The sequence below is a fragment of the Symphalangus syndactylus genome, chromosome 2 (genome assembly GCF_028878055.3).
Source record: "Symphalangus syndactylus isolate Jambi chromosome 2, NHGRI_mSymSyn1-v2.1_pri, whole genome shotgun sequence".
Classification (NCBI taxonomy): Eukaryota; Metazoa; Chordata; class Mammalia; order Primates; family Hylobatidae; genus Symphalangus; species Symphalangus syndactylus.
Genome location: NC_072424.2, coordinates 49,590,388 through 49,602,017, shown reverse-complemented (window position 1 = coordinate 49,602,017; position 11,630 = coordinate 49,590,388). Strand labels below are relative to the sequence as shown.

At 46.0% G+C, this 11,630-nt stretch overlaps 1 protein-coding gene and 1 long non-coding RNA gene across 2 annotated transcripts in view; one reads left to right on the top strand and one right to left on the bottom strand.

Moving 5' to 3' along the window:
• Window positions 1-1,905: 1,905 nt before the first annotated feature.
• On the bottom strand, window positions 1,906-3,246 carry OOEP (oocyte expressed protein). Its single transcript, XM_055256288.1, has 3 exons — window positions 2,952-3,246; window positions 2,555-2,734; window positions 1,906-2,216 (listed from the first exon to the last, which is right to left on the bottom strand). Exons 1-3 carry the CDS (start codon window positions 3,139-3,141, stop codon window positions 2,137-2,139), a joined length of 450 nt encoding a protein of 149 aa, XP_055112263.1. The 5' UTR covers window positions 3,142-3,246; the 3' UTR covers window positions 1,906-2,136.
• LOC129469566 (uncharacterized) overlaps window positions 3,100-11,630 on the top strand; it is a 31,598-nt gene continuing 23,067 nt past the window's right edge. Inside the window, exons 1-2 of the long non-coding RNA XR_008653071.2 lie at window positions 3,100-3,432; window positions 10,559-10,660. This is a non-coding gene — a long non-coding RNA (uncharacterized lncRNA). The remainder of the gene's footprint in view (window positions 3,433-10,558; window positions 10,661-11,630) is intronic.

The following is an 11,630-nucleotide window of genomic DNA, read 5'->3' as shown; positions in this document are numbered from 1 at the left end:
GCACCATTGCACTCCAGCCTGGGTGACAGAGCGAGACTGTCTCAATAAAAACCCAAAATGTTCAATGGTTTTATAAAAATTCCACCAGGGGTCAGGCACGGTGGCTCATGCCTGTAATACCAGCACTTTGGGAGGCTGAGGCAGGTGGATCACGAGGTCAGGAGACCCAGACCATCCTGGCTAACATGGTGAAACCCCGTCTCTACTAAAAATACACAAAATTAGCTGGGCGTGGTGGCACGCACCCATAATCCCAGCTACTCAGGAGGCTGAGGCAGGAGAATCGTTTGAACCTGGGAGACAGAGGTTGCAGTAAGCCAAGATCGTGCCACCACACTCCAGCCTGGGCGACAAAGCGAGACTCTGTCTCAAAAAAACAAAACAAAATAAAATAAATAAATAAAAATAAAAATCCCACCAGGGCCAGGTGCAGTGGCTCACGCCTCTAATCCCAGCACTTTGGGAGACCAAGGCGGGAGAATCACCTGAGGTCAGGAGTTTGAGACCACCCTTGCAACATGGTGAAACCCCGTCTCTACTAAAAATACGAAAATTAGCCAGGTGTGGTGGCACATGCCAGTAATCCCGGCTACTTGGGAGGCTGAGGCAGAAGAACTGCTTGAATACGGGAGGCGGAGGTTGTAGTGAGCCGAGATCACAGCACTGCACTCCAGCCTGGGTAACAGAGCGAGACTCCATCTCAAAAATAAATAAAAATAAACAATAAAAATCTCACCATGAAAAACTTGAAAGAATTCATCAAACTTCTATGGGAGAAAATTAGGAACTCCTAAACTTAAAAGGGTGGGGACATGGGAGAACACATAGGAAACAGTAATTAACTACATAAAATAAGTCTTTCACATGCAAAAAAAAATTTAAGAGGGTGGAAAATACTGGTAATAACAAACCATTGTTACAAAAGCTTATAGAGATAAATAAAAATCCTTATCTTCACCAGTTGAAAGAAGTCAAGAAAGGAATGAGTAAAGAAAAATGTAAAACTGAAACAAAGAAAATATTCAACATCACCTCTAATCAAAAAAGCACAATTAAAGAGACTTGTGAGTTTAAAACACTTGCAAAAGGCTAGAATACTTTATTGCCAAGGAGTGAATAAATTCCATGAGTCAAACCAATCCAAATTGTGCTTGAACCCACAGGGCTTTTGGCACCTTTCGCCCCAAAAATTCTACTTCCAGAAAGTGGGGCGGCAAGGATAGGAGCTGTTTTGCAGAGATTGGTAATTTCAGTACAACACGTAATGGAAAAACAACCTGGCCCATGCCGGACACCTGTGCAGCCCCGCCTTGCAGAAAAAGGGAGACAGCCGGCTCCAAGGCAGGGCGCCATCCACAAGCCAAGGTGCCTGGGAACCCTGCTCTTCCGTGGTGAATCGCAAAGCTACCATTAATGAACGCTGACCGCCCAGGCTTGCTTCTTGCAATGTCATCCTGTGCCCAATGGACGCCCAACTCCAGGAATATGCACAGCTGGTGCTCTTCGGGGGATCAATTACCAGCTTCAAAGTGAGAGCCTTAGATAAGCTGCTTTAGTAGTACGTGTGAGCTCATCAGAAATGAAATTTTAAGCTCCACCCCAACAGTACTGAATCAGAATTCTCTCGAGAAGGAGCCTAGGAAATTGTGTTTTAACAAGCTCCCAAGGTGATTTCTTACAAGCTTTAAAGTTTGAGGACCAATTATGTAAAAACAAAACAGATCACCATTTGTGAGTTATCTGCCCCTGCATATCTGCCCCCTGTGGGTGAGGGCCTCACTCTGACCATAAAATCATAAAAGGATTAGGAGTTTCAAAATGATGGGAATTCAGGAAAAAGAAAATAAAAAACCTACAAAACTATAACCTGCCCACCCTTCATATCAAAACCTGAGTGGGAGTCAATCTTTTATAAATTTGCTTTATTATAAGTGTGTGAAGATCTTAATACCTTTGGCAAAATAGCCATTTCTTTATTAGAATAGTTCAAACTCACTCTTGCAACAAAATAAACCACATTCCATCAAGACACAGGAAACAGGAATACAGGGATTTAGGAATGCTATACTTGCTTCTCTTCAACTTTAGCAGCAAAAGCTAGAAAGTTAAGATGTTCCCAACAGTAACTATGTTGTCTTAAGCAACAGGATCCTGCGGAGAGTGGGGGTCTGATGCATGGGCCTTCAAGTTCTTCTCAAGGTGTTTCATCTTCTCAGCTGGAAGAGAAGCAGTTGATACTAACCATGGACAGGGACAAGTGTTCGCTGTTTCGAACTACTCCGTGATTGGGAGTTGGGGAGGAGAGAAAGAGCTGCGATAGTGTTGTAACCCAGCTGAGGCTGACTTGGGCAGTGATGGGTCTGAATCTATCAGATCTGCGCTGACTTTCCCAAGGTCCTACCCCGGGATCCCCTCCCAACAAACTTCGTACAGCTCCCTGCGGTCTGGAAACCAAGATATTTTGAGAAGGTTAAGGGAGGATGGAAGGAAACCGAGCAAGGCCGGTATGGTCACTCATGGCTTCCTCCACATGCAGGTTCTCAAAGACCCTCACCTCGGGCGCGATGTTCTCGGTGAAACCATGCCAGACACAGGAGCATGCTCTTCACCCGATTCTGTACACGGGGCCGCCCAAAAACGGTGATTTCGACTAGGTTCCCAGAGTCCACTATGTCCACTGTCAGCAGGGCCTGGCTCGTCCACTCCATTTCTGGAATTATGGCTCGGTCTGGGCCTAGACAAGTAAGGAAAGACTCTGAGGGGCTGCACGGTGGCAGGTTAGAAGCTGGATTTGAAGGGAATGTTGGCTAGGGAAGGGAAGAGCTGGAAGGTGGGCATCACTACAACACTCCTGGCTTGCGAATCTGGGAAAGAGGCTGTAGAGAGCTGCTCTGCCGGGCCTCTCTCAGACTGGAGGTGGACAGCCCACCAGCACACCTGGGGTCGCTCACCAAAGAGCTCGTCTGCCAGCCATGCCTCTAGGTAGAACACCAAAGGGTCTCTCAGTTCCTGCACCGGAAACCACCAGGGCCGGATGCGAATCTGTGGCGGCGGAAGTGGTAACCTACGCAGCTGCTCCAGGGAGTGGGCCGGGGTCCGTTTGCCCCGCTGGGACTCAGCAGCACCAGCATCATCGACCATACTGGGACCAGCAGCCGCGGAGGGCGCTCGAGGCGGCTTTCGCGAGAGCTCCTCCAGACCCAGGCGCGAAGCTCGGGCTCTCTTTTACCATATTCGACCCGCTCCGCCCCTTCCGGCAGCGCCTCGCACCGCGTCGGGGTGAGCAGGTGCAATCGACACCCGGCCTAGCGGCACATTGGACACTTCCTGCGCTGCCTCAATCGCCGGGATTGCCTCTTTGACCTTGAACTAGTATTCATTTGGCCTCCTGTTTGGTCTCCAATGCTCTCCTTCGTCATCTCTGCTCGTCAAGTATGCTTAGCCTGAAAGGCCTCTGCCCACCTTATAGCTGATTAACAATGTGAGTTTGAATTGACGAGTCTATTAATAGACTGGGAATCACCTTTGCTGGCTAGGTTAAGGTTTCATCGTTACCTCCCAAAGATAGGTAGATCTTGTTGAATGTGTCAGTTTTCTCTCTTCTGCCCCCTGTTGTTATCTTCTGACTCTCCGGATGGTTACCATTTTAAAATCATTCAAGCAAGTGTGTCATGTTTTAAACAAAAAGTCAGAGGTGGTCTTATAGAACATGTAGCAAGTTAGACAATTTTCCTTTATTTCCAGTATCCTAAGACAACCATTATCGATGGACATTTTTTCCCAATGTTTGTAATTTTAATTAAAAATTTGAATTATGGAAGGTTTCACACATCCAAAAAAGTAATATAACACGGCCATGTACCCTCCCCACACATCCAAAAAAGTAATATAACACGGCCATGTACCCTCCCCCAGTTTAACAGATGTTGACATTTCCCCACATTTGCCTCACTCTTCTGTTTTTAAAATAGATATTACTCAAGCATCTTTCCTTTCCCTCTCCAGAGGAAATCATCCTGAAGCTAGTGTGTATATATCATCCCCATGGATGTCCTTACACATTTTCTACTATATTTGTAGAAATATTGTTTGGTAGTTGTTTCAGAATAGATAGTATCTGCTGAATATACTATTTCGTTCTTACAATTAACTATGTTTTTTTTGTTTTTTTTTTTTGAGACAGAGTCTTTCTCTGTCCCCCAGGCTGGAGTGCAGTGGCGCAATCTCGGCTCACTGCAAGCTCCGCCTCCCGGGTTCATGCCATTCTCCTGCCTCAGCCTCCCGAGTAGCTGGGACTACAGGCGCCCGCCAACACGCCCGGCTAATTTTTTGTATTTTTAGTAGAGACGGGGTTTCACCGTGTTAGCCAGGATGGTCTCGATCTCCTGACCTCGTGATCCGCCCGCCTCGGCCTCCCAAAGTGCTGGGATTACAGGCTTGAGCCACCGTGCCCGGGCTATGTTTGTTTTAAAACTCTTCTATTTTTCTGAGATAGGTCTCACTCTCTTGCTTAGGCTGGAATGCAGTGGCACGATCTCGGTTCACTGAAACCTCGACCTCCCAGGCCTCAGTGACCCTCCCATCTCAGCCTCCTGAGTAGCTGAGATCACAGGCGCCTGCTACCACACCCAGCTATTTTCCAGCTCTTTTTGTTGTTGTTGTTGATGTTGTTGTTGTTATTTGTTTGTCTGTTTGTAGAGACAGGGTCCCACTATGTTGCCAGGCTGGTTTTGAACTCCGAGGCTCAAGCAGTCCTCTCATTTTGGCCTCCCAAAGTTCTGGGATTACAGGCGTGAGCCACCACAGCCAGCATAGAAGAAAAAACTCAAAATAGTGGAAAGCACATTCCAGACTCCACATGATCATATAGGACTGTGTGGAGGCTCCAGTTTTCTGCCCCCGAGCCCACCCCCTCTCACCCTCAATGGTTTCTGAGAAAACTTGACTATCAGATGTGCAGGGCATACTTACAGGAAAACAAGATTTAGCTATGGCTCTGATGCAATAAACATTTAAAACCTTAACCTGGCCAGGCAAGGTGGCTCATGCCTATAATCCCAGCACTTTGGGAGGCCAAGGCAGGAGGATCACTTGAGGTCAGGAGTTTGAGACCAGCCTGACCAACATGGAGAAAACCCGTCTTTACTAAAAATACAAAAATTAGATGGGTGTGGGCCAGACACGGTCGCTCAAGCCTGTAATCCCAGCACTTTGGGAGACTGAGGCGGGCGGATCACCTGAGGTCGGGAGTTCGAGACCTCAGATCGCTTGAGTCAAGGGGTTTGAGGGTGCAGTGAGCCATGATCACACCACTGCACTCCTACTTGGGTGACAGAGCGAGACCCCAAAAATAAACCTAAAAAAATTTAAAGCCTTAATCTAATCATGAGATGCACTTACATTACTGTAGACAAAGAATATTTTACCCAGCATGTATAGAATTTTAACGGCTTCTTCAGGGGGACTGTGGTGATCTGAGCCACACAGGAGTAAGTTAATTAACTTCTCTCAAATTCCACTTCCTGGTGTGGAAAAGATGGCACCCCATTATCTTGTGGAGATCTTCTGTCATAAACCCCACATAAATCCCCAGCATGCTGGACACTGTGAAGCAGTTAGTCTCAGACACAACTCAGTCTCAGGTGTAACCCAACAGTGGCTAGTTCAGTTATTCCTTCCTCAGAGAAGAAATGATCTTGTGGGATTACTGCTCTCCTCTGAGGAAAGAACCTCCCTGCTCAGTGGGAGGCCAGAATCTGATTCGCAAGTGTTGGTTTCGCGCCTCTCAGCTTTGGGGAGACCGATATGCCTTTGCACCTGAGCCTGCCAAAACGGGAGGGCTATTGTGCAAGAAAACCTTTTGGGAGCTCAGACGGTCATGTGGGCCTCCTTGGAAGCCTGGGGACAAGTGGGCAGTTTTCCCGAGTGCATGGAAGCCAACACCAGAGACTGAGGTGGAGAGATGCACTGAGCCAACCTGGCCGGGTTAATAGAACACTTCTCCCACCATCTGGGTTAGCTTCTTGGGGTGCCAGGGATCCTGCAGTGGGCCTGACGCCAGCCCGACATCAAAATGGGAAAGTGGCCAGAGCAAACTGATGTTCCACAGAGCTCTTGAGGGTTGGAAGATTCTTTCTCACTTTCTCTTTTTCTTTCCTTCTCTTTTTTTGTTTTCTTTTTTTGAGACAGGGTCTCACTCTGTCACCCAGGCTGGAGTGCAGTGGCACAATCTCAGCTCACTGCGTAGCTGGGGAAGATGCATGCCATCACACCCACTGTAGAGACAGAGGTCTCCCTATGTTGCCCAGGCTGGTCTCGAACTCCTGGGTTCAAGGAGTCCTCCCGCCTTGGCCTCCCAAAATGTCGGACTACAGGCATGAGCCACTGCAACTGGCCAGGGCCAGAAGATTTTAAGTATGCAATTATTATTTATTTATTTATTTAGAGACAAGAATTTTGCTCTTTTGCTCAGGCTGGAGTGCAATGGTGAATCTTGGCTCACTGCAACCTCCACCTCCTGGGTTCAAGTGATTCTCCTGCCTAGGCCTCCCAAGTAGCTGGGATTACAGGCATGCACCACCGCGCCCAGCTAATTTTGTATTTTTACTAGAGGTGGAGTTTCACCATGTTGTCCAGGCTGGTCTCGAACTCCTGACCTCAGGGGATCTACCCACCTCGGCCTCCCAAAGTGCTGAGATTACAGCCTTAAGCCACTGCGCCTTGCCAAAAATATATTTTTAAAATATATATACATGCCTGTAATCCCATCACTTTGGGAGGCTGAGGCGGGAGGATCACTTGAGCTTAGAAGTTTGAGACCACCCTGGGCAACATAGAGAGGACATAATTAGCTGGTTGTGGTGACATGCACCTGTAGTGCCAGCTACTCGGGAAGCCGAGGAAGGACAGCCTGAGTGCACAAGGTCGAGGCTGCAGTGAGCTATGATTGCACCACTGCACTCTAGCCTGGGTGACAGAGACCCCATCTCTAAAAAAATAAAATTAAAATAACGTACAATTTTATGTATTTTTTTAATGGAGGAAAGGGGCTCCATTAAAAGTACTTGGAGTCTGTGAAAGTCATAATGCCTGGCTGCCTTCATCTAGTGATGTGGAACCCCAGCGGCCCCAGTATGACTAGGCCCTTTCCAGGACCCACTCCCGTGTGTTTGCCCAGCCTTCCACTTCTGTGGTACAGAGCCAATCAGATCTACAGGACCAAAACTTGAAGCCAACCCCAATCCTACCAGCAACAAAAGATGATGGTTGCAGAGATGAGAAAGAAGGCTCAGATTCCAGGCCTGCCCCCAGCCCTGAAATTGTAGTCAAACACATACTTCTCCTTTCACCTTACCTTCTCTGTATATTTGCCTGTGTGATCATAGTCTGGAGTTTTTCGTTTTTTGAGTTGTGGTTTCACCATATTGTCCAAGCTGGTCTGGAACTCCTAGGCTCCAGCAACCCTCCTGCCTTGGTCTCCCAAAGTGCTGGGATTACATGAGCCATGCCCAGCCTAGCCTGGAGTTTTTACTGGAACTGTTAAAATATGTCTCCTAATCGTTGTTTTGATTTACTGATGGGGGAAGGGAGACTGATCTCATACTTAACTATTTATTTATTTATTTATTTATTTATTTTTGAGATGGAGTCTCGCTCTTGTCGCCCAGGCTGGAGTGCAGCGGCACGATCTTGGCCCACTGCAACCTCTGCCTCCCTGGGTTCAAGCTATTCTCCTGCCACAGCCTGCTGAGTAGCTGGGATTACAGGCTCCGGCCATTCATGCCCGGCTAATTTTTGTACTTTTAGTAGAGACGGGGTTTCGCCATGTTGGCCAGGCTGGTCTCAAACTCCTGACCTCAGGTGATCCACCCACTTCAGCCTCCCAAAGTGCTGGGATTACAGGCAGGAACCACTGCACCCAGCCAACTCTTCTTTTAAAAAACAGACTTTCCTTGCTGACATACTTGAGTAGCTTTGGTCATATTTAAGGTGAAGCTGAGCCTTCTAACCATTTCTAGAATCCCCTCCAAGGCACCTCTTTACTAAGAGAACTAACCTTTTCCCAGCTAAGAGAAGAGAAAGTAAAAATTAGATTAGTGAGCCTAGAGCGATGGCTCAGGCCTGTAATCCCAGCACTGTGGGAGACAGGAGGACTGCCCGAGGCCAGGAGTTGTAGACCAGCCTGGGCAGCATAAGGAGGCCCTGTTTCTACAAAAAATTAAAAATTAACCTGGTGTGGTGTCTCATGCCTTGTAGTCCCAACTACTCTGGGAGCTGCAGGCAGGAGGATCCCTTTAGTCGAGGAGTTAGAGGCTGCAATGAGCTATGATGGCACCATTGCACTCCAGCCTGGACTCTCTCTCTCTTTTTTCCTTATATATAAAACATATATATGCTTATACATAATATATATGCTTATACATAATATATATAAACATACATATGCTTATATATAATATATATTATATATAAGCATATATTATATATAGTATATATTTATATAAAATTAAGTTTTATATTATATAACTATATCCATGAGAGAAAAGAGAAATCTGCCCTCATTTATAGCAGGTTGAGACAGACATAGATAAAACGAGCTGCAAAATTAAGTTTCTCCCAAAGACATGCTGCAGCTGTAAATTGTCATAATGATCTCCCATTTTTTTTTTTCCCCCGAGATGGAGTTTCACTCTGTTGCCCAGGCTGGAGTGCAGTGGCACAATCTCTGCTCACTGCAACCTCTGCCTCCCAGGTTCAAGTGATTCTCCTGCCTCAGCCTCCCGAGTAGCTGGGATTACAGGCACCCACCACCATGGCCAGGTGAATTTTTGTAAAGACGGGGTTTTATCATGTTGGCCAGGCTGGTCTCGAACTCCTGACCTCAAGTAATCCACCCACCTCAGCCTCCGAAAGTGTTGTGATTACAGGTGTGAGCCACCGCACCCAGCCGATCTCCCATTTTTGAATGACTATAATGTTCTTACTCAGTGAGAAACATTATTCTCTAAAATTACAGACTATCAGAAAATGTACTATTTAAATTTATTTATCAGTAACAATGAAACATCCATTCTTGCCTGGAGGATCTAAGTCACTTTATTTATTTTTTGTTTTTCTTTGTTTGTTTTTCTAAGTCACTTCGATACAGAGAAACAGCCTTAATTGACAACTCAGTCGCAGCTGTTTCGGACAAGGGTTTTTTTTTTTTTTTTTTTTTTTTTTTTTTTTTCGAATACAACATTCCACATCTATCTCAATTAAGGACCCTGGGTTCACTTCACTATCAAGATCTGATGTTGATCCTTATACATACAGCCCAAAGAAACATGATTTTATTTATTCATTTATTTATTTATTTACTTACTTATTTATTTGAGACAGTCTGTTGCTGAGGCTGGAGTGCAATGGTAAAATCTCAGCTTACTGCAACCTCCACCTCCCGAGTTCAAGCAATTCTCCTGCCTCAGCCTCCAGAGTAGCTGGGATTACAGGCGCCCAACACCAAGCCTGGCTGATTTTTGTGGTTTTGTTTGTTTGGTTTTTTGAGTCTCACTCTGTCACCCAGGCTGGAGTGCAGTGGCGCGATCTTGGCTCACCGCAACCTCCACCTCCCAGGTTCAAGCGATTCTCTTGCCTCAGCCTCCCAAGTAGCTGGGATTACTGGTGCCTGCCACCATGCCTGGCTAATTTTTGTATTTTTAGTAGAGAAGAGGTTTTACCATGTTGGCCAGGCTGATCCACCCGCCTTGGCCTCCCAAAGTGCTGAGATTACAGGCGTGAGCCACTGTACCCAGCCCATGATTTTATTTAGAGTTTATTTCTCTCTTCCCCAAAATTGTAAAAAAATTTATCGTTGGTGAGATGCCCTATGGTTCTTTGGCTACATCCTTATATAATTGTGTTTTACCATTAGAATTCCATTTTCTTTCATTCTGCATTGCCAGTTAACACAATTAGCCAGACATATGTGGTCTTATTACCATGGGAGAGAGAAACTGACTATAATCTTAAGCCAGCATTGGTGTAAACTTTAAAGGCACATCCAAGGAAGTTTCTAGAGCTGTTCTATTTGCTGAAAATATAATCCTGTGAAAACTGTAAAGATGAGACAGAAACTGGAGCCAAAACCTCAAGACCCCTTTTAAATGTAGGCAGCATGTTTTGCTTCAGCTGAGAGAGAACTATAGAGCTCTGCTCACAAAGCAATAGGGGTGAGTAGTTTCTGGGAGGGCTTTATTATCTGCCTCAGGAGTGGATAAACAACCTGCTCATGCATGCGATAGAGTCACCACACCTCGAACTTTCTCAAGTTCTTGTGAATATACCATTTCTACTTTATGAGTGAACTGTGCTATGCAACTTCCTCTCTACTCAAATGTTTCTCTGATATCACCCAAGATGTGATAGGTATTTGTGGCCTCAAAATTAACTCATGCAAGTGAGTTTGTTGGGTTTGGTTTTGAACAACATACTGTAAAAAGCCAGCAATATTTTTATGTATTTATTTATATTTACTTGATTCATTCATTCATTGACAGAGTCTTACTCTGTCACCTAGACGGGAGTGCAGTGGCATAATCACAGCTCACTGTAGCCTCGACCGTCTGGACTCAAGCAATTCTCCTGCCTCAGTCTCCTGAGGAGCTGGAACTACATACAGGTGAGTGCAACCACACCTAGCTAATATTTTTTAAAATTATGTTTTGTAGAAACGAGTTCTTGCTATGTTGCCAAGGTTGGTCTTGAACTCTTGGCCGCAAGCGAGCCTTCTACCTTGGCCTTCCTGAAGTGCTAGGATTATGGGTGTGAGTCACCACCGCACCTATAACCTATAGCTGTACCAGGCAGCTTCCAAGTTAAAAACCTGAGTTTTCACCAAGTAATCCTATTTAATTTATGCCAAAGGCTCTAGCCTGCATATATTATTGTTACAAATTCTTCTTCTTCTTCCTTTTTTTTTTTTTTTTTTTGAGATAGTATCTCACTCTGACACCCAGACTGGAGTGCAATGGCGTGATCTTGGCTCACTACAACCTCCACTTCCAGGGCTCAAGCGATCCTCCCACCTCAGCCACTAGAGTAGCTGGGATGACAGGTGCGTGCAACCATGCCCAGCTAATGTTTTTGTATTTTGTTGTAAAGATGGGGTTTCTCCATGTTGGCCAGGCTGGTCTTGAACTCCTGAGCTCGAGCAATCCACCCACCTCAGTCTCCCAAAATGCTGGGATTATAGGCCTGAGCTACCGGGCCCAGCTACAAACTCTAAGATCCTCTGAGCCAGCAGTTCTCAAATGTTTGGGTCCCCCTGCTCTTAAAAATCACTGAGGCCAGGCATGGTGGCTCACGCCTGACCACACCACTGTACTCCGGCTGAGGTAACAGAATGAAACTCCAACTCAAAAAAAAAAATCTATATATATATATTGAGTACCAGCAGGGCGCAGTGGCTCAGGCCTGTAATCCCAGCACTTTGGGTGGCCAAGGCAAGTGGATCCCTTGAGGTCAGGAGTTCAAGACCAGCCTGGCCAACATGATGAAACCCCATCTCTACTAAAAAATCCAAAAATTACCCGAGCGTGCTGACATGTGCCTGTGGTCCCAGCTACTTGGGAGGCTGAGGTAGGAGAATT